The sequence below is a fragment of the Melospiza melodia genome, chromosome 5, assembly GCF_035770615.1.
Source record: "Melospiza melodia melodia isolate bMelMel2 chromosome 5, bMelMel2.pri, whole genome shotgun sequence".
NCBI classification, from domain to species: Eukaryota; Metazoa; Chordata; class Aves; order Passeriformes; family Passerellidae; genus Melospiza; species Melospiza melodia.
The window spans coordinates 24607153-24630469 of NC_086198.1; the positions used below are offsets into that span (position 1 = coordinate 24607153).

General features: G+C 37.1%; 1 protein-coding gene across 2 annotated transcripts in view; it reads right to left on the reverse strand.

Moving 5' to 3' along the window:
- Positions 1-23317, reverse strand: part of CCSER1 (coiled-coil serine rich protein 1) — a 607381-nt gene that overhangs the window by 487362 nt on the left and 96702 nt on the right. For both annotated transcript variants that reach the window (XM_063156613.1, XM_063156615.1), the window contains exon 4: positions 4948-5041. In XM_063156613.1, the coding sequence (XP_063012683.1) occupies positions 4948-5041 (94 nt within the window). The remainder of the gene's footprint in view (positions 1-4947; positions 5042-23317) is intronic.

The window sequence follows — 23317 nt, forward strand, 5'->3', positions numbered from 1 at the left end:
AGTCCTGATTTAATGAAACACCAACCGCATAAAACCACTTAGATTTCAACAGGCTACAGCACAACACCAGCACACAACTCACGCACATTAACGAGCATTACTTGAATAAAATCCTCACTGCTTCTATCACTGAATATAAAGGTCTTCCTCATTCATTTGACTAATCAATACCTGGAATCAAATACATCATGTTTCACGAGGGAAAAGGAAAATGAATGAAGTTAAATTAATGCTGTCACTTTCTATAAACCTGCAATGATTTCCCACTATAGAAACCACTGACTTCATTATTTTACAACCGGAAATCAAAGCTGCAGCATATTTTAAAAGTCTAATTTACTGAGATTAATAAAAAGACACCCACAAGACTCATCATGTATGTCATATTATGCTTCATTTTAAGCATTCCATCTTAAGACCACTATGCAAAACGCTCAGTAAATCACATTGATTAATATTTTAAATTTGTATGCAGTAGTGCTCTGCACTCACCAAGTACAATATAAATATTATTTTATTACATTTCAAAGAAATTGTGTTAGGCAGGATAATAAAAAGTCTTTGTCTTACATTCTTTGTCTCAGCAATACAGCCTTTAAAACAGAAGCAAAAGTAGTAAATTAAAGCAGTAAACTCACAGAAAGTCGCAAGTGAGGGAATTCCAGACTTCTAAAGCTGTGCTAAGACCAGCAAAGCACAGACATTTATGTCCAAAGTAGAAGCATCTGCCTGAAGTTTGCAGGTGTCTCCTTAGCTTCTGTTGTATGGTTAGAGAAAAAGTTAGGGATATTTTTTAATTTGCTAATTCACTAGTACTCAAAAGGATTTATAGCACCTTTTTGCAGGAACCTCATTTCATGAGGATGCTGCTGGAGGGCAACCAGCTCATTAGGGAAATGCTGAGGGGACAGAACAGGAGCACAAGTGAAAAATGAGTTGGAGTAATAAATAAATAAATAAAACCCACCATAAACAACAAAAGAGGCAACCGATCTTTGTCTCTTTCTCCTTTCTATTTCTATATTTTAATTAACACAGCATACCACGTTCTGGAACATCTCCTTTTCTACCAACTTGCTCGTAGCTCCTCTTGAAAGCTCCTTAATAGAGAATTCTCCCAGAAATCTTTCCAATATAATCTTATTTTCTATTCATAAATGGTCACTAAAACAATGCTAGATCAATGCAATACAATTATTTTGTAAAATTAGTATTATATTGTAAGCTTGAGTATAAAGTCGGAGACATATCCTCACACTAACAAATACTGTTCTTTAAACTAGAGCAGCTAAAAGCAAAAACTGTTGTAAAACATGTCTTAACTAACAAATCTCTAAAAAACTGGAGCTCCTAACGGCATTTAAGAGAATTTCTCAATTTGCCATTGATCAGTTCATCGACAGTGTTTATTAACTGGGGCAGTACCCTTCAGAATTGTTACGTCTAAATTACTCAGCTTGATGTATGCAGCCTCCTCACCAAGGCATATTTTTGATATTCAAGTTAGAAATGTGATGTTAGCCCTTGTATTCATGTGATTTGTCATTAGAAATTTTCATAGCCTTTTAAAGAATAGTTATTCCTAGCTATTCCTTAGTTATCCCTCTGTAACAAATGAAGAAAGAACTGAATAATTTTCCAATTGTACCTCCTTACCTCTTCATATTGCAATCTATTTGTTAAAATACTGAACAGAGGTTCTCTTGGAACATGTCTCCCCATAGTAATCCCCCACAGAATTGTTTACCAAAAGCCAAATGGAGCACAGGTGAATGGCAATACAGCTGATGGCTTTAACCAAATACATGCTGCAATCAGCATCAGTTCACAGACCATGAACAGAATTTTTAGTGTATGACAAACAGTCACAGTACTGCTAATACCTTTGACTTCCAGAAGAGCATAATGTTAATGTTTCTATTCAAAAAGCAGCATTTTGTGCAATATTTTTATACACATGAACACCTTTATTTTGATAACAGACTAAGAACACATGCAATAACTCTCAGCTGACTTCAATATGACACATGTGGAATGTCAGATACAAGATCCCCTGCATGTATTAGAGAAACATGAGGACCTTGTTAGGAAGGCAAACAAATACTGCAATAAAATGGATTAAATATGTAAAGTTGACATAATATAGGGCTGAATCTTCTATAGAAGAGACAGCACATCCATCTAACCTCTAACTAAAGGAGGCTCACAAATCTATACATCTGCAAATGTCCTGACTGAATTTTACTGAAGCAAGCCATAGGTAAACTCTCAAGCTCATAGTTTTAAAGAAGCCTTCACAAAATGTTCAACAAACCTGCAACTGGCAAAAATTACAGAAAATCATCTACTTTTCAGGCCAGGAAGAATTAAACAGTCCTTTGGTTTAATTCAAATTCCATTAGAATAGTTTGTTCCACAGTAACAGTACTGGCTCATCTTCCATGTGCTATCAGCTGTCTTCTTGTTTCTGAAGCAGTCAGAATTAAAAATCTTTTTAAAAACATTCATTACCTCCCAATTACCTGAAAGAGCTTATATCTGCATGCCCAGAAATATGATCAATTTTAATCTGATTGATTTATGAAAGTGTAAAGCTCTTCATTAAATTAACTGTATGTCTTTAACATGATCACTTTTGAATTCTGGTGCCTGAAGAAAAAATTGCACCAAAAATATTTGATAATGTAATTTAATTGAAAAAGTTTAGAAGAATTCTATTTAGGTATGAATAGAGATGCCTCTTGGGAAAAAAAAAAAAAAGAGCAAACCCAGAAGTGAAAACAGAGAACAGATTGACTTGGAATTACTGAAAAGAATTTTTGTTGAAATTTCTTAAATCCTGCAAGTTGGCCACTTCACAAAGGAATCAGAAAAGGAATTTGTTACAAGTGTTTAAATGTCAGTATCTAGTTCAAGACTTTTATGCACTCCAGTGGTATTCAAATGCTAAGTCACTAAAAATCAAGCACACTGCCTCAATATCTTAATACAAATTAAGGTGATGACTTACAACCATATGAACCATTTTGGGCCAGATCCTCAAGCAAAATAAAGATATCAGCTTTTTTAGTAAATTTTAGTCAACTTCATACTGTGGCTCTACCCTTCCAAATTTTTCTTCCAAGTGAATGACTTTAAAAAACAGTGACAGCTAGAGAAATTCTAAATTTTTTGCAGCTAGGTTTACCACCAAAAAAATAAAAGTAAAGAGTAAATATTACTAAAATAAACACACTTGTGTTATGTTAAATGTGCATACTGCACTGTGTGTCTCTGTTTTATTGCTCGGGATAGAAATGGTCATTCAGAAGACCATTCTTCAGATGACAATGTAGATCTCTGTTTTAAAAGCATCTCATTTGCTCTGGATAATGAGCCAAGAGCAGGAAGACTATGTGTCATATCACATCTCCATCTTAATTACTTCTCTATCAAGTATGTCGCTCAGACATTATTATTTTAGCTGCTCCAGAAGCCGCTGCAAAATCTTTGTAATCATATACTGGACATAACTTTTATTTCACTGTTAATTCAGTGCTTTGTTAAAAAAAAGAAGGAAAACAAAGGTCAGGCCAAGTGCAACACATCAGGGAAGTTTATTTATGGAAAATTCCGCCAGTTAATTCCTTTCCAACCAGTCCAGGGAATAAATAAGTCTGAACCCCATGATTTCTTATCAATGTTTGCTTCTGAAGCTTTTTGAAACCACATTTCTTTCCTCATCATTCAACTTTCTGTAAACAGTTAATAGCACTTTTCAGAATGGGTTAGAAAGGGCCTTTTCTGTGCAGTTCATTTATTGCATCCCAGCTTCCAATAATTTAGAAAACTATGATCATGAACATATTACTGCTACAACCCTCCACATTCCCTACCAAAGCAAACAGAACAGATGTTTCATCCTATAAGCAGATATGCAAACAGGTTTAAAAGCACAGCTCAATGGTTAAACAGAATTATCATAGAGATAATTCAGATATGTTCAGAGAACAACCAACACAGAAAATATCAAACAGGACCACAGTTCCAGCAGTTTATCTGCAACCATTGCTAAATTTGCATCTTTGAGGAAACAAGAACTGAAGATGGTCCACACCAGCCAGCAAATGTCTCAAAAAACCCACTTCCACATGAATCTGCAAGAATGTGCACTATGGCCATCTATGTGGGAGAAACTGGGATCAGGGAACAGCAGGTAAAAGAGGAAGTGAGAATTCCTTGGGCTTAAGTTCTTAGCACTGCCAGAACAGAGCATCACAGCAGAGTACAAACCCAGAACTGTACCTGGGATCAAGCACAAGTCCCACACAGGTCTGAAGACTCCAAATCCTGCTGAGTTAGCAGGACCTCTATTCACAGACAAGGCCTTGCTGTCCTACATCCCAGCAAAGGAAATTCCTCTTCACAGGTCCAACAACTTACCTTGCATAATCCTATTATAAAACGGTAGTTAACACAGTATACAGCAATAGTTTATTGCTATTAATAAAGGCAGTGCAACAAGGCTTTAACCAAACGAGAGAAACCATCAAGTTACACTCATGTTTCAAGCCAAACCTTCTTTATTTGAAAAATATTATTCCGGCATACACAAAATGTGATCACAATTATTCCACCGATGTTCTTTTGGTAAGTGCCGGGGGTAGGCAGCAGTCATTTTAAGTATTTAGAAAAACAGATGGGCCTGCCCTTGGTACTGAAATTCTGTAGCTGTAAAAATCACTTCCATTTCATAACTGACCATATGAAGTCCAAGTGCTTTATAAACAGCATTTTTCTGATTAATTACAAACACATTTAGAAATAACTCTAAAAAATGAATACCACTCTCCTCCTTCCAAGAAAATGACTCCTTTTTATTTCCAAGTAATTGTACTGAACATATTTGCTTTTTATTCCTAGAATAACATTACCTCACTAAAGACAGACAGCATTTATCTGACTTACCAGAACGCTGGTGATGTTGCTCTTCCAGGAACTCCAAGTCAAGCATTAGGTCATCTTCATCCAACTCACAGGAACCCAAGTTATTCAAAACATCCTAGCATAGATTAAAAAGAAAAGAAAAAAAGAAAAGAAGCATTAGAAACATTTAGACAGATGTTTTAGCCAAATTGCTCTGTACAAAATGATTTCCAATCAGATCTGGAAAACATGTTTAAGTAGGAGCTACAGAAAATTTTTCTGCTAATATTAGAGCAGTGAGAAATGGTATGAAACAACTGTCCAACCTGAAATGTGTTTGTCACCATTGTCTTTTTAGAGGATCCCAAACATTTAACAAAAAACCCCAGAAGTAAAAGTAATATCTACCTGTTCAGTGATGGTTTTGCGCCTTTGCAAGTGTAATCATAACTTTTTATGAAGAATAAAAATGTTATTTTTAGCACAACATAAAAGTATCAGTGAATGTTTTTTATTAAATTTTGTAATTCTGAGCACTGCCTGCCCTTACTAATGTACTTTGAAGAGAGAGATTTACTGTTTTATTTATCAAAAGGATAAAGAGATGCAAATGTAGCATAAACAGGAAATTCAGGCATGAATTATTAACTTGTCAGTTTTTAAGTACTTATGTGGGTGGCAAAGGCTTATACAGACAGAGAAGATACCTGACTCTCAAGTGTAGCTGCTTAGGTCCCCATTACCATTTGTTTGCCAAGTCTTAACCACAGACAGATAAGGCAGGTTTATACATGGGATAATAACTCTCCATCTTCTTTTCGTGTGTATTTTACTTTATGGTCATTTCTTTTGATGTGGTAATACACGGATTTTCTCCACAGTCACCAACACTGAACCAAACCTAATACAATGTCTTCTCCAGCTGGCATTTTGTTTGCTGATCAACAGCAATACTGCAGGGCTCAATGTTGCAGTGCACTCACAGGCAAGTGAAAGTCATTATATACTGCATGGGATGGATGCTGGCGCACTGCACATGCTCCCAACACTACTGTAACACAACAAATCAGAGTGAAACAGGCCAGGTTATCATCCCAAAGCATAGCAATCTGCTGTATAGAAAGTAGAGAAATATGACAGTAGTATGCATTAAACTAGTAAAAGCCCTTCTTAACTTCAGTTCAGATGATATTTTTTTAGGTTCCTTCTAATTCTTTAAAGTTGCCACCACAACAGATGTCACCTCGTATTTCTACTCACCACTTGCACCTATCTAACCCTTTGGAGAATTTATTTCTTTAAATTCTGTTTCCAACTCTTTCACAAACAACATGCATGCAACACAAGGAGTTTTTCTTGCAGTTTTTCCCTGACTTACCATCAGCACAAGAAACCTCTTATGAGATACAGAAGTCACTGCTAATGCTGTTACTAGATTTTTGCTCCCTTTTTAAATGTTGATGCTATTATGCACTCAACTAAATCAAATGGTATATTAAACTCAGACAAAGCACAACATACTTTGTTTATATATTGTTTTTCCCATGTAACAAAAAAATTTAGTGAAAACATCCAGAAGAACAATCCCTGCAATTTTAAAGCAACATCTAGAAATTTTTCATGCCAGTAGAGGCAAAAGGTAAAAAGGCTGGAGTACACAGGTTTGTTCTTTGCTTTAAAATTATTGTCTATACTACAGTTGACCAACTGAAGCCACATTGATATTAATGCTGAGCATCCTCTGAGAAGCTACACTAGCAAGGAGCGATGAATTCATGTTAATTGAGCATCTCCTACATCTTGGACAGTAATTAATGTGTCATCTGAAACCCTGGGAGATTGCCTGCAAAAACAGAGTGACTCACAGCCTTCATCAAGAAACAAATTCCATTTGATTTGGAATTAACAAACACAAACAGAACCACAATTTTCTAAACTGAAGAGCTGAAAAACCACGTAAGAGGGACCAAAAGCAAAAAAGTTGTATTCAACTCTCCTCCTGCTTCATACTGCTTTTCAGGAAGATAGATCTTCACCACCTGAGTAATGCTTCTAGAGGAGGCAAACAGTGTTCCATCTATCCTCTCTGTTCTGCAAGGCTGATGTGCATCCTGCTCCACACAGCAAAACCTCTTCTCATCCACCTGAGCTGAGGGCTCCCAGCTGCCCTCCCAAAGCACCTGTGACCCCTTTGCCTTTCCCTTCCTACAGCCTCTTCAAGTGCACCAACAACAGCAGGCAAGCTGAAGTGACAAAGCAAAGCACCCCTGGGTTTATTCTTTCATAAGTACCTCCCCTCCAGGCAAAGAGTCTCCCTCTGCTCCCAGGAGTTCACCTGCTCTTTATAAAGGGACAAATCACAGGACTGGGACCAAACAAATTAGAGCAGCTACTATCCATCATGGCAAGAAAAAGGGCTTGACAGGGCTGTTCCATCTCCAAGAATGCCAATGAAGGCAGTCCAGCTGATTCCCTGCTCTGATGGCCCACCTGTGGGCAGAGTTCTTCCATGGACACAAACCAAAAATGAACTCACAAATGCATAAAAGCCCACCCAAGCAGAGAGCATTAGTTAGATTCCCAAGGCTGTTCCAACTAAGTACTATTTTCTGAAAACATATAATTAGAAAATAAGAGAGCTGAGCTCTCAGAATGACCTGCCTAATGTCACAGCACAGCTCAGCGATACCGCTGCGAGTGCACACCAACGTCCTCCCACCAGGATTCATTACTCCTTTGTTGCTATGATAATTAGCAAAAATTGTAATTTCCTTTAAAGTTTAATATCTCTTGACCCTTTGCTCATTCTTCCCCTCACCACTGCCATGGCAGTCTTTGAGGAATAACACAATTAAATATTAAAAAAAATAAAATCAGAGAGAGATCAAGCCCTAAAGAGCATTCCAAGTGAGTAGTTTCAAAGCTTTACTACTGCTACATAGAGAAAAAGAAATTAATTCTTCCATCAAAGTCTCAAGGAACCATTTGTGATCTATTTAGGGTGGCATACCTTTTATTTATTTTAGGAGGCAAACCATTTAGTTAAGGCACAACCATGCAGCAAAAAGTTCCTTATTCACCCTTTAGAAGCCTTAAGACATACTTCCTACTTCCAGGGTATGCTTGCCTTCTACTACCACTTTGACTTTATAATGGACTCAAAACTAACATGATGGTGCTTTCTTCTTCTAGTCTATCTGAGAGCTGATAACCTGTGAGAAGAGCACGTGAACACACTTAATCATTTGCCCACACATCTCAGATTTTTCCGGTCAACACAGCCTGCAACCAGTTTAAAAAGTAATAAATTCAGTTTGCCAGCCATACTTTCCACCACTGTTATTTTAAGAAGTTGCTATTCACACACGAATTCAGCAGTAATAATTTAAAGGTTACAAACTCAGCCTAAATTGCAGCGGTTCATACAATGGCTCAGGATGTGTTAACCAATAATGGTTATAAACAGAACAGGATGCTCATCTAAGCATATTTCAAGGCATCAGTGACTTCTTATTAACATTTTCATATTGAAAATTCTTTCAGACACCACAAGGAGTACAAACTGCTATTTTCATCCCACTGGGTATGCTACACAGGACTCACTGAATGCAATGGTACTCACCTCAGTCTGGGCCTAGTTACAACTTCATTAACAGTCTTAAGTAATATGACCTACAAACAGCTTTAGTATCAAAAAATACACAGTGGTTTGCAGAGGTATAGCTCACAAACAGCTAAAACTTTTTAGTAATAGAGATGTACCAGGCACACAGAGTTCCCCCAGTCAGTAAGTTTACTCAGGCTTGATGAAAAGGATTTCCTTCCTAGCCACTAGGACCCTCCCTATTTCCTTTCTCTCTTCCCAGTTTCCCTTCCTAAGAAGGGAAAATGAAAAGGAATCTAGTGCATAATACATAAATTTTAGTCCCTTTCCAGAATAGCAAAGTATTTAATTAGTTTTATACCTGTTCAGTTCAGAGGACAACACTAAAAATGAGTCTGGAATAAATAACAGCAGCTTTAGCAGTAAATATATATAAAATCCCTAAGGTAACAGGTCAAAAATCTACCACTGGGCTTTAAATAATAAAAAGCAAATAACATCTCTTTATGAAGACTTCTTTACACTGTTATTTTTCCTAATTATTATTCTAAATAACTAACTTAAGCATATAAATACCTAGTCAAATTACTACTTATGGAATTATAGTCCTCTAAAAATTGACTAATTTGCTTTTTAAAAATGGCAATAAAACACACATATGAATACGTAAATACACTAGTGTATATTATTTTGTTAAGCAACATAATTCAATTCCACATGGACCAAGCAAAACTGTATTAATTGCACAATACATATAAACCAAGCAGGCTAAATCCATGCAGAACTGAGTACTTACAACTCATAGATAAAACCAAGTTTAATAATCAGATTGAGGTACAAATCTCCCCATATGAACCAGCCAGTAATCAGTGGCATCAATCAAAAGATTATTTTCTTCATGTTTTCCTACATCTTCACTCTACACTTCTTGCTCTTCTAAACAATTGAAATAATCAAGTAACCACAAGGTCCCCAAGGCTGCAGACAGATTCTCTGTCATTACCAGCATTTTTGGAATATTGTATCTGCTATTTTGTAATTTTATTCTAATTAACATGTACTCTCTGGTCAACATGATATTCAAACAACTTTTGAATACTTCTTAAGTGCTATAGTGGTCATTCTGAGAGAGATTCAGCCCTGATAAATCTTGTTTTGCTGAGCAAGGGGATGCAGCTCTTTTTTTTCTGACCAGTGCTTTTGGTTACCACACACAGGTTGAATCCGGGGTCTTGCATTTTCCAGTTCTTCTAGGTTCTTTTACACAGATTGAGATTTCCATTTCAATGCTGAATTGTGTTACTGCAACAAAACCTTGACTATTTGCTCAGAGATTATTAAAAGGCTTTGAGAACTTGAGGTCCAGTAAGCAACTTAAGCTACAAGACTGAAGCATTGCTATGTTTGCAATTATTCAGTTCAAAACCATTTCTCTCAAACACATCCACAGCTGAAGAAAACATACACTAGTTAACTCTGGTGCATTGCTATAACCTCACTGTCATGAACATAATCATACTGACTACATTTCAATCTTTAATGGATCTTTTGGTCAAGCTTTGCTCTGTTTGACACTCTTTTGTCACTGCACTTCCTCTGATGCTTGCCTTGCAAGATTCTCACTGCTGCTGCAACTAAACTGAGCAGTTGAGATTTGGTCATGGGCATCCCTCTTGGAAACCTGAGTCTTGTACACACAAACACACAAAAACAGACCTACATTTTTCCTCAACTGTCTGTAATTCTGCCCCATTGCCTCTTCAGACTGTATCATGAAAGCGCAAAATCTAAGGAGAATAACTTTTTTAACACTTTTTTCCCCAGAAATAATAGAAAGGGCTTCATTTGCATAAGTGATTATGCAGTGATCACTGGATTTCCAAATATATTTTTAGAAATACAAGAACAGCATTTTAAGCTCACTTTGGGTTATGTTTTGCTTTCCTTTCCTGTCACATTGGCCACTAGACACCTTTCTTATTGTCTTCCTCTGTATAACTGTTCTTAACTATTTTGTAAATACAGATTTCCATGTATTAGTGGTAGGAGAGGGAAGGACATTTCCAAAATGAAAGGATTTAATGTTCACGCCTCCCCATTGAAATTATGTAGTAAATGTTAATATCTACTATTACAGATTCCTTTTTTCCTTCACTGTATAAATATATGTGGGTGGCCATTTGAGATCAATGCCTTCGCAGGAGTATATAGAAAACACACACTCTAGGGAGAATAATTTGATTTTTTGTAAAGTCACATGTATGACAATTCACCTGTATCAACTGAGGGTCACTGAATATCTGATGCTGGAGAAGAACAAAATTAAATACTTATTTCAAGACTGAAATGATTTCTAAAGATTGCTGAAGGATAGTACTTCATCAAAATTGTATTCAACAAAGGAACGTGGCATACAATCAGCATAAGAATGAAAACTGAGACATACTCAAGGAAAAAGAAAGACCTTGAGCTATTTAAAGTAATGTTAGCTGCTAGAACTGTGCCTGAATAATTCATGGACATAATGAAGTATTTCCCCTTCTGCTCTCTCCCACATACTTCAAAGGGAAAATGAAAGTATATGAAATCCAGCAAACAAAAAATTTTAAAAACACAGAATCTCTGCCAACAGCCTGAAAATCTTGCATCAAGTGTAAAGCCTATGGATTACTTTCATATACCAAGAGCAGCTTAAAACAGTTATTTTCTCCTGAACAGCACCACCCAAAAAGCTTATTATTCACTACACGAATAAACTGAAGACTTTAGAAAAGAAAATATAAAGGTTGCCATGTTAGCTAATATGTGAAAATAAGATTATTTAATAAATTAATGTGCCCTTAAGAACCAAAGACAGAAAATTAGCAGTGGAGGGAGAAGTCTAACTACAGAGCTCAGATCCATCATGTTATTCTTCAAAATATTTTCTGCGTGCACTCTTTCAGCCGTGTAAGGGAAGAGCAGCACTTTCCACCTGATTGGTGCTTCTGCCCTTTCAATTCTCCCTGTGCATTAAATCAATGTCTGCAATGATGCTCCTCTTGCCTGAGTGATTGTAACTAATGGAGTCTCCCAACAGGTCTCAGGCTGGCACTCACCCACGCCGGGCTCGTTGTGCCACAGATCCAGCCAGCTCCCCGGAGCCACTCAAGGGGAATGCAGCCAACCCAACAACTACCCATGTCAGTCAAAAACAGAGGGGCAATTTGGTAGCACAGGAAAGCCACCAATAGTATAATTGGTAACAAGACAGAAGTCTTTTGTAACACTGCTAAGCACAGGAATATGAATAATACGCAATTCCAAAGACTCAAACAGAAAACAGTGACATATTTGCACAAGTCATGTGTAGCAAAACACACAAAAATCTCAGAAAGATGATTACAAAGGTGATGTGACAGGCAGGAGGAGAGAGACAAGTGATGGAATCAGAACTAATCCTCACTCAAAAAATTAGATGACCTATAGGAGAGGTGGATAAAGTCCCCTCCTTTTCCTTTTGGGGTGGAGGCCGACAGGGACAAAGCCATCAAGGACAAGTGCAAAAAGATGAGGAAGGAAGAAGTGGCACACATTGGATCCAGTTTCCAACAGTTCAGAGATCAGAGCCTGGCCTCCACAGACCCTGTGAGGGCGATGGCAAGGACCATCCCAGCAACACTAACCTTGCTCCTCATCCCCTACACAATCCCATTTTTACTTCAGCAGCCATCTTTAATTCATACACATATGTGCACACACCCACCTGCAACACAGGCACAGATAAACAGCTCTGAAGAGAGCTGAGAGGCAACAGGTGGCCTCAGCATTTAGATTGTAGTTTTATACAATTTAAAGCCAATTTAAGCAATTTTAAGCATCTATCATAGCATTCTAAATTCACGTTCAAGTCAACCCTAGGTAAGGATCAACTCTTGACAGACGTGATAAAAGCAACAGTCACCTAACCCTGAATTCGCTATTTGTCAAGACTTTTAAAGTAACAGCCACACTCAAAATGTGCCAAAGCTTCCATGCAGCAAAAAGCCTGAGAACAGCATCTGTGAAAAAAAGGAAAACACTATCAGAGAGGTGCTTTACTTAATAGCCACCACTCTTTCAAATAATTTTAGAGTGTTGAGATTCACTTTGGTTGTAAACAAAACCAAGACAATGGGATTTTCTGTGTTCAAAAAGGTGTATATGTTTTTCATACATCAATCTGCAATTTCACCTGCAGAATCCTAGGGGGAAAAAAAAAAACACTCTTAGGGAAATATGAAAATACAGTCCAAAAAATTCAATGAAGCTTAAAGGGACCAAACAAAGCTTTCTTTAATAACTATTTTTCCCCCCCTCACTCACACATACGTATGCTTTCCTCCCAGCAGAGGGACCCATCTGCAACATGTAGTCTGCTTTATGGATTAGTTAATATTTTTACAGTTTTTGTAATAGGCAAAATGTTACGCAAGCATTCTTGTGCAGTCATTATCAGAACACAGCTTTGTCTAATTTTTCTACACTCTCGCCAGATTCTTCTGCCAAACACAGAAAAAGCTCCTTGAGTGTCTCATTCCTGCATTTATATGGGATGTAATTCAGACCCTCTGTGAAGCTTATTTGTATATACCCTAGAGATGTCAGTACATCTTAACAGTGTCCAACAGGTTATTCAACACACAGATTGGTTATTTTTTTCCAAAACCACTCAAATTACAAACGTAGACTTTCCGTCACTTGAAACTTTGCCTGGGTCATGAAAGGACCCAAGTCAATGCTTCAGTCAATATTTAAAGAGTCAAAATTTGGTTTATGATACCTAAGGAATCTTTTATTTTATTGTTGCCTTTTCTCAACCAGTGGTACAGAAAGGGGAAGAAAAAAGAATATAACCATAGAACTAATGAGAACCTGAGTGCCAAAAAGACCAAAACTTAATATCAGAGGATACAATAGGAAGAACCTCAGTATTTATACTCATGACAAACCCTGACCACTCCTGTGTCAAACTGTTATCTAAAGAATATAATTGCTCTGACAAACTACATCAGAACAATTCACCTATTGCCACAATCCAGCACCAGCCACAGTCATCTGGCAGACACAGCTGAACTCAAACTCCTTTCCCCAAGCAAGTACATATCAAGTTCAAGAACTGATTGATTTTCCTTGCAAATAAAACAATGTTCCAGTTTTAGTTATATCAGCTATATGGTTGGAGTCAGCACTTTTGGATGTCAAGTGAGAATAATCTGTTTTATGGCTTGAGCATGATTTTATTTCTAAGAAAAGACTAAGAACTTTCTGCATATCAAAAACTCAAAACTCTTCTAGACATATGACTGAATAAATATTTTTTCCTTCACAATATTATTATAAGCCAATTAGGGCTGAACCTTCCATTTCTAATTTTAAATTCTAGCCTCTAATATTGGTGATAAATCACTGCAAAGTGAGCCTTGCAAATGAAACCACAAGTGACCCTTTGGTATAGTGTCATTAATGCAAAATATAATAGATATGCTATGGCTAATATTGTTTGAATTTTTTCTGTTTCCATGGCAACTTTGGCCTACGAATGCTCTGGTAAACAGGGGCTTATAGCATTATTTGAGAAATTCTTCTGCTCAAATGGCATTTTTCCACTACTGCATACTTTTTTCTTTTTTATTGGAAGAAAAACTGTAATGTCAATTATCAGTCCAGAAGAAAGATTTTTTTTACTGTATTACTACAGTTGAGTGGGCAGTGAATTGGGAACTTGAAGCAAGGCAAACTATTACAAGATTTCTCTAACAACAGCAATACAAAATGCAACATCCCATCTTGGAGAGGTATCGAAATTGCAGAGACAGAAACCAAATCCACTTGCAGGAAATCCTGCAATGCAGCCATTTGACTGGCTTTGTTACTTCTTTCCTGTACTTTCAGAAGTATTTGATGCATAAGACACCTATCTCTTTCAGTATCAACATCTGCATCATGTTCTAGAAAATACTGGCTCTAGACCACAGAATGAAAGAACAGCCTCAACATTAATAAAACAGTGTCCAATTCTTTCCCATGATCTATGCAGGTGCTACACCTGCACAGAAAAAATTGGCATGCCAGGCATTCCAGCTTAACAACAGAACACCCTATGTACGTGTCAGAGTTCACCTGGGTCTTTGATTCAAATTCAGAGATTACCAAAACTGCACCAAAGCTGCCACTCACCTTGCCAAACACAACTAGGGACACCAACAGAATCTGGCTGTGTCACAGCATTCGCCTCCCCCAAAAAAATTATCTGTTGATGAAGTTAGTGTACTATAAGAGGGTGATCTCCCTGCTAGAGCAAAGGAGAAAGGCTTAAGAACACAACACTCTTGGAGAGTTATAATACACCTTGAACTAAGGCCAGGGAAGATAATTAGGCTAGCTTAAAGCTTTTGGGCACCTCTGTCTCTCCAGCCTACCGCAACAACAGCGCTACTTTCATCACTGCTTCAGAGCCTAAAGCAGAAGGTGAAGATGATTCCCTTTGTAAGACAATGAACTCAGAGTTCATTTTAAGTACAACGTAACCCTCAGCAATGTTAATTGCCTCGCACACTGTTACTTGCTTGCAGGACATCCAATCCTTCAGTAATTTGAGTCAATATAGCAGCTTAAGAATCAGACTGATGTCAGACTTATCAGATTGAGAAAAATGTAGTTGCTGATGCATCCCAACCAGTGAAGTTCAAATAATAATGTTACATAAAGTGTATGTTATATATATATATGACATTTGGACCCCATATGCATGTAAGTACTGTAGGGATTGGATCAGTGTCTAGATCAGAAGAAAATAAAATTCTAAAACATTAGGTACAGGATTTACCACAAAGCAAAGCACAAAACTTGTCTTTCACTCTGCTTATAGGTCTTTTGTCTCCAATTGTGTTTCCATTTCTTTCTGTTCACTATGTGGCTTTGCTTTTAAACAGTTGCTGTGTCTCTTTGATGATTCCCATTCTTCCTATAAATTTAACACAAATAATGGGTATATAATATTGAATAGCACACTTTTGGCTTAGAAGGACAGTAAGTGAAAAAATGCAGTCACTGAATCAGCAACTTGGTTGTTAAAGGCTCTCTGGTTTGCCATATAAATATCATATATCAAGTCGTGGAAGTCTTCATCCTGGGGATGTGACAAGCCTTGTGTTTGAACAAATGGAGATGGGTGGCTTATTACACTTAGGAGTTAGACCTCAGACAGTCTAGGAAGGCTCAGCTCTGCTAGGATGTACTCCAAAGACCTTTCTCACTAATCAACATTTATGCATCTCCAGTCTAGAAAGCAACTTAAAACTCTTTGAGGTCATGGTGACACTGTCAGAAACTTTCTCAAATCTTAACCAAAAAAGACACTCATTATAATTATTTTCACTTGCCATTAATTCCCAGCTGCCTAATTTGCTACAGTAGAAAGCAGTCCCCCAGTACTAATTGGAATAAATTTTTAATTTAATAGTCTAATGTGCTCCAGTTTGGGACTTTTTTCCTTTCATCGAATCAATGCTCTCATTATTTGTTAACAGCTAGGTGCTCAGGGCAAATTGTTAAGAAGCCTAAAATAAGTCTCTCGGTCAACAGTCTAGACTTTAAAAGGATCTAAGGGTAAGTTATAATTTTATTTCACAATTAAGTAAAACACAGTCTTCTGATTTGAATGAGATAGTGGCATTTATAGGTTCAGATAACAAACTGTTTCTGTTTCATTCCCACTCTAAATTAACACCACAAAAACCCCAACTTGCTCAGCGCATCAGGTTTTTATCCTATAACATGAATGAGATGAATCCTCGTGAGCTAAGCTTCAGTAGGTCCATCACAATAAACTCATTTAAAGAATACCTGCCACAAAATCTTATTCAGCATATAACAATTTGCAAATTTATACTAAAAAGAACTTAGTCCCTTCAGTGAAACCAGTCTTCCACATTTATATAGTGAGGACTTGAGGAATAAGCTGAAGTATTAAACAGCAAGTATTTGATGTCTTAGAGTTGGCAGACCAGCATTATTTAGAAATGTTCACAAGACTAGCAAATACTTGTACTATACTTCTGAGTATCTTACTCTGGAGTACTTGCACTGCATCAAAATTAGTGACATTAAAACTACAAACTACTTATTCTCAACCAGGTTCTAACCTCACTTCAGTCAACAGGTTCCAATATCACTTTTTACAAGGATTAGCAGACATCTTCACATATCCAAAACAGTGACATGTTTCTTCTTGGTCAGTATCCCTATTTTTATGATGTTTTTCTGCATGTAAGCTCCTTCTCCTAGCTGCTGTTGCTTTTAGCATAAAATAAAAGTACAGAGGTGAAGATGTTGATGAATCAGGCATCAGAAGCCACATACAGAACAGATACTACTGAATGTACTAAGCAAAAAAATATAATCAAACATTAAAGCCCATCCCTTCTGCAACCTTAATTCTGTATGTATAGACTGGATCAAGAAAAAATTAGGGATTTTTTTTTTCTTTCCACTTACTGGAGTCATAAAGAAAAAACAATCATTGTGAAAAGCCAGCACATGTAAAAATTGTTCTGGAGTTCAGTACTATGCAGTGCTATTATTCCCAGGTCTGCAGTGGAAGAGTACATGAACTTTTACAATTAACACCTAATTAGCCTACTTTCCTCAAGAACAAGGTTGATGTCTTCCCATTGTCTAATCACAAAATTTTTTTGTCCTTTCCCTGGGAAATTTTGAACCTCTTTACCAACATTTACTGAATTGGAAAGTGACAGTCTCAAGGGCAAAATGCAGAGGCTGAGCTACAGCAGATATTTGTAAGATTAAGATTCAAGCACTGCATCTGCTACAAGCAAAAGCCAGGAAGAAAACAGAGTTGTAACTGCCTCGGCCATAATGGCTTCCTTCAGTGTCAGCATCCTTTGCTTATGCAGAATGACAAAGATGCCTTTTAATCAGTGTATCTATGCAGTGTTTACATACTGAAAAAAAAAAAAAACCAAGATGTAGTGCAATATTTAAAAAAGAAAATTCACATAGTATCTTTTTTGCCATGATGTCATACTGCATGAAATTTAACTTTTTCGTTTGGGTACAGTGTCTATTATTAAATCATTCTTTTCTGAAATGTCTTGAGGCAATGTATAGTAAAAAGGAAACTAAATCTAAACTGTTATGCTTCAATACAGTAGGATTTTATTTTCTCCTCTATACAGTACCTGCATTGCTACTAAGCAACAGCTCTGAACAATTAGATACTCTCACTCTGCTACTCAAAAAGCTGCAAATTTGTTTTTACAGCCAGATGATGCTTATGGAGGCAGAGTAAAAGCATGCTAAGCTGGCCTGTCCATCACCTCACTCAAAGCATTCCTCCACATCACAAGAGAACTCCTTAGCCTGCCAGCTGCCCAATGCCTTGAGGCAGCTCTTCCCCTTAGGCAACACCACAGAACTCTCAAGTTGAAGCTTGGCACATGACCTTGCCGAGCTCCAGCATAAGGATTTCATTTGCCATGGTATTTTATCTGTCAGGATTCTTTACTCCTGAGAGATCCCATATCCTTCCCAACTCCAAGGACAAAGCACTGCCAGCTTCTTAGCACTGCAGGGTTACAGCTCCCTGGTTATGACAGTGGCATCAATAGAAATAAAAAGCTCAAAGGGACTTCCTTGCCATGGGCCTCACCTGCCAAGAAATCAAAAGAACCCTGCTTGCTCTCTTCCCAAAGCCTCAACACAGTTTTCTACACTGCAGAGTGGCGTGCTGCTCCTAAATGCTCTCCAAATATTATCTAACGGCGATTTGTATAAAATAAGGAAAACATAAACCATGTTTTAATGAAAAGGCTTAGCTATCATGCTACACAAGAAATCGAGCAGCCTTCTACTCGGAAGCCAGGCACATTTTACAGCACCTTCCATCATTCTGAAGAATCCTAGTGCCACCACGTGGCTAAGTGGAAAAATTAGCTCCTGGGTAAAATGCACTGATCTGCAGAAAGCAGACACATTTCCCAAAAGAATTACTTAGAATTGCAGTTGGCAGTCTATTTGTGCTGAGAAAATCAGGTAATCAAAAATTAATTTCTAGGCACAACAATCAACAGACAACTTCATGGATCTGTGAAAGAGACAAATGGGCTACTGGCACCACAGAGTAACAGCTTTCAGTTTTTGCATCAGAGCTCTGTATCATAAATTTAGAGTAAAATAGAAAAGTTTACACATTTAAATATTAATGCTATCCATAATGTAAGAAGTATAATATAGTTGTTATCAGTGGTAGACTTGATAGCTTGCTGGCATCCTGTTAAAATTAATTTTGGGTGCAGAAGTTCAAAGTGCACTCTATGTTACACTTGTATTCTAACCAAACCCACATATGCTTTCCTTTTAAACTAAGACCAGGATGATATGGTACTCACTGCCTTTTGCCTTTGATGTATATGAACTTTATATTTCAAAATTTCACTGCAAAGAAAACAAGTTGCTAAGAAGTGAATTGAAGAAAAGTTATATCAAAAGGGTTTTTTTTTAAATCCTCGGAAGAAATTTCCCCTTAAAAAAAAAAAGAGGACTCAACCTGTGATTGACAATCATTTGTCTCACTCCTTATTTCTTCATGGGAGTTCTTCAACTGAGCATAATCTTGTTACAGAACTCTGGCCCATTCCTGCTGATTTGAAGATAACTGCAAAACACAGTGCAATTTCTTCAGTGGTAACTTATCATTTTCTCTTAGTGATATAAAAAGCCCTAGTACAACAACCATACTAACTTGCTGTATCCATATAAATTACATCACAGGTAATGCATTACACCACATAGATATTCTAAATTTCTCTGTTCCATTATCAATAAGAGTTTAGGGTAATGAACACTGTTTTCTGTTTCATGGGATACACAGTATTAGCTGATACTTTCAACCCAAGCACAAAGCAAAGAAAAATTATGGTTTTGGATTTATTTTTGTACATCTGAAAGTGCCTCTACTCAGGTCAGAGAAAATAACAGCCTCTGACACATGCATTCATATTGTACTCAAGTCAGCAACGGGCAAAAAGAAAAGCTGCTAAAGACTGCATTTCTTTTTGAATACTGCGTGGTGGTGAAATTCCACATCAAGATAAATCTATTCATAGATTGCCTGTGCACTCAGAAAAGAGCTATTAATTTAATCTCTACAGTATAAGTAATAATCTTTGCTGCTTTAGCTGCTAGTACAGCCCTTAACACAATGTGATACAAATGGAAATAAAAGCAGCCCATCATTAGTGTGGAGAAGGTCAAGGAGAAGACAGATTTAGACCTTTAACAGTAGTGCATGGCCCAGAGGACAAGAGATAAGAGAGAGATACATTGAAATGAGGTTCAGACCTGACATGTGGAGAAACCCATTCCATAGGAAGACAGACAGGTAGCGGAACACTTCGTCAAGGCTGTATGGTCTCCAGCCCTGGAGACTTTCAAGACTCAGCTGGATTAAGCCTGGAATAACTTGGTCTGATCTCATGCATGGCCCTGCTATGAGCAGGAGGTCAGATTAGAGACCTCAAAAGGTCCCATCTGACCTGAAGGACAGTATTAGTATAAAAAGCTATACCTTCATCAGTGGCCATCACTTGATGTTATATTATTGTTTCTGGCAACAATATTACAATTATACAATGTAATATATATGCATATGTAATATATATATGTAATATATAACAACAATATTACCTTATCACTACATTCTAGTAGTGATAAGGTAATAAATACATGTAACAGCCGAGGTTCCCCTTTGCAGAAACCCTGAGACATTTTGGGAATTTATTAAGGCAAATTACATGGGATTCCTTACCAAATAAGGTAGTACTTTCAATAATCTCCAAGAATCCACCATCTTCTGCATGTCAAATTTCATCCTATTCTTTCATTCACCAGACTCCTTATGTTACATGTCTCTTTTAATCATCTTGTGCTTACGTTTAAGAGAAGTCCTTCATTTTCTACTCATGTGTAAGCCTGTAGAAGCTTGACTTCTAGTCAGGCAGCTGATAAATGTTCTTGGTTCCCAGCTCATGGCTGGGGGTCAACCAACAGCAATTATAAATACAAATGATAATTCTTTTCCTGAGTACATGGTACAGAAGGAGAAGTTAATTCGCACAACATTCAAACCAGTAACCAAAGCATCTTCTCCATTCTGTGGCTGTTTCACGCACTGAGTATTTTTCTATGATTTTGAAAAAGGAGTCTCCTCTTCAGAGCCAGACTCCAAATTTATGAGTTATGAAATTACTTTATGACACCACAATTTCTTACTTTAGTATTGCTGAAGAAAAATTTCCAAGTCATTTGCATCTGCTGATAAAATATCAGACAATTATGTTTTATGCTGACAGATAAGGCAGTCATGACTACAACTAAATTTTAAGAATAAAAGTTAGCAAATAAAAAGAGGCTTTTGCAATTAATTTTGACACTTGATTTCAGTGTCTGAACAGTAAACTCTAATGAGCAGCAAAACTCTCTATGTGAAATCTAAGTAGTGTGATGTCTGTCCACATGTACGTTCAGAGCTCACATCACAAGAAGTTCACAGCATAGCAGATGCTCTACAAAGTTATCTGCAAAGTTATCCAAAACTGATAGCTCATGGAATCATCATCTGGTTAGTAAAGGCAACAAGGCGGACGTGAGTTTACAGGCAGAGTCCCTCAGACCATCCCACAGACTTGCAAATTAATAAAACACTATACCAAGAACATTTTCAACTATCCCTTAGGTCATACTCATTTAAACAGAAGTTGCTCTCAGAACAAAGGGTTACATTCAACCAGCTTAAAATGCAAAGCTAATCAAATTTCAGGAAAGGCTTTAGGACTGGAATTGTGCCTCGACCTAACATAACCCAAGAACAAGACCAAAAAACAGCACTTTTGAATTTATTCACCTACAAATTAAATTACTTTCCCAACAGTGCAGTCCTCAGTGAAAAAACACTTCTACCTTTAAAGGAGCAAGTGGGCAGAAATGTGTGACTAACAGCTGGACATGAGCACAGTTATTTCCAAGTGCTTACTCTGAAGCAAGTCTGTAACATCACTGTCTCTCCTAGATGTTTTACATGGGCCCCTTCCTTACCCTTTTAGGGAAGTCTGTTTCCTGGATTCACATGGGTTCACATGGAATGGGAGTGCTGTTTAATAGTTTTGCTGTACAAGACAAAAGCTCTTCTCACTCTTTGGAATTTAAAAAAAAAACAATAAAAGCCTTAGCAAAATGGATTTTTTTTTTGTGAAAGAAGCACTAATGAATGTGAAAGAAGCTTCTAATTAAGTCCCAAAAACTAGAAGGATGTAAATTGAATGAAATATGAATATCTTAAAAACAACAAAATTTCTGAATCCTCCTACCTCCATCTCATTTTAGTTGGACATTCAAACCTTCTTTCCCCAAGTCTGACAGTCTGATACAATTAAATGAGAAAACAGAAATACCAGGCAAATCTTGAATGAACACAAATCAATTTCATATTATTAAGAATCAAAATTTTTGCCTTTTTTAGCAGTGTCCAAGGTTGTTGTAGAGAGACATAGCTGCCTTACAATTTCCACAACAGGAATAATTTGACCATATGGAATAATCCAGAAAAGTGACAGCTTTAACTCAGCTGATCTAGTTACCATCCAATCCTAGTACCAACATCATCAACAGTCCTGACCAAAGCCAAGCTTAGCAAGCATCAATGTTTTGCTCTCCTTTCATTTTTCATCTCAGGATCTAAGATAATTCAGGATACGGACAACAATTAACAACTAGGCAGAAACTGCATTTCTGAAATGCCCTACTGAAATCACAAAGTAAAAAAAACAAATGTAGTCTCCATGCCTGTGCTACAGCCAATTCTCCACATGAGGACAGTTCTAGCAAAATGGGCCTACCAGCAATTTTTTACTTGAATAAAGTAAAACTTCCAAATACTGTATTACTACTAACTCTGTAGCATTGGGCTTCAGACCAAGATAAATCCTCCAGTAAAGACACAGAATATACATAAAAAGCTATTCTTTCATCAGTGGTCATCACAGATTTAAAAATAAGACAAGGACTACCTCAATGCCCAGCAGATTTTTGGGGGCTGGAAGAACAAATGACCTACATACAGTATTACATCAGCACATCATTAAAGTGAAGTTCTGATCTGAAATTAATCACACTCTTATAGGGTGGCACATTGACTAATAAGAAAAAGTACTTGCTGGAGGCTGCAATTTTTTCCTGTTAGTAATGCTTCTGCTCATCCCAATTACTCTCATGAGCACCATAGCACAGTATTTAATCAAGGGTAGAAAGAGAAAGGGAATAGAAAATGAAGTGGTAAATGGGCAAAATGACAGCACACCCTTAGCAGAGCTATCTTCCATCTTAAAATACTGAATATTTTTCTTCTAAACTACAGATAATAGACTCAGTGAACACTAAGGCCTTCTTTTAACTACGTAAAATGTAAGTTACATGGTAAATTAACTGCTGCAGGAATTTTGGACAATTCTGAAACAAAGAGAACAGCCTTACACAGCAATTTTTTGTGTAGGGACAGGTGGGAGGGTTTAAAACAATACTCTGTTCACTGAAAGATTTTCTCAGTGTTTTTGGGGAAGAGAAATAATGTGAATTCTATTTGTGAACACAGGACAAGTTATCATCTTTTCCCCTCATTAATAACACTATGTAAGAATACATATACAGTTCCAGTGTCAGATTGCTTCAATTCCATCGAAGTCACTCTACCAAGTGTTTGCTACTGCTGCTTGT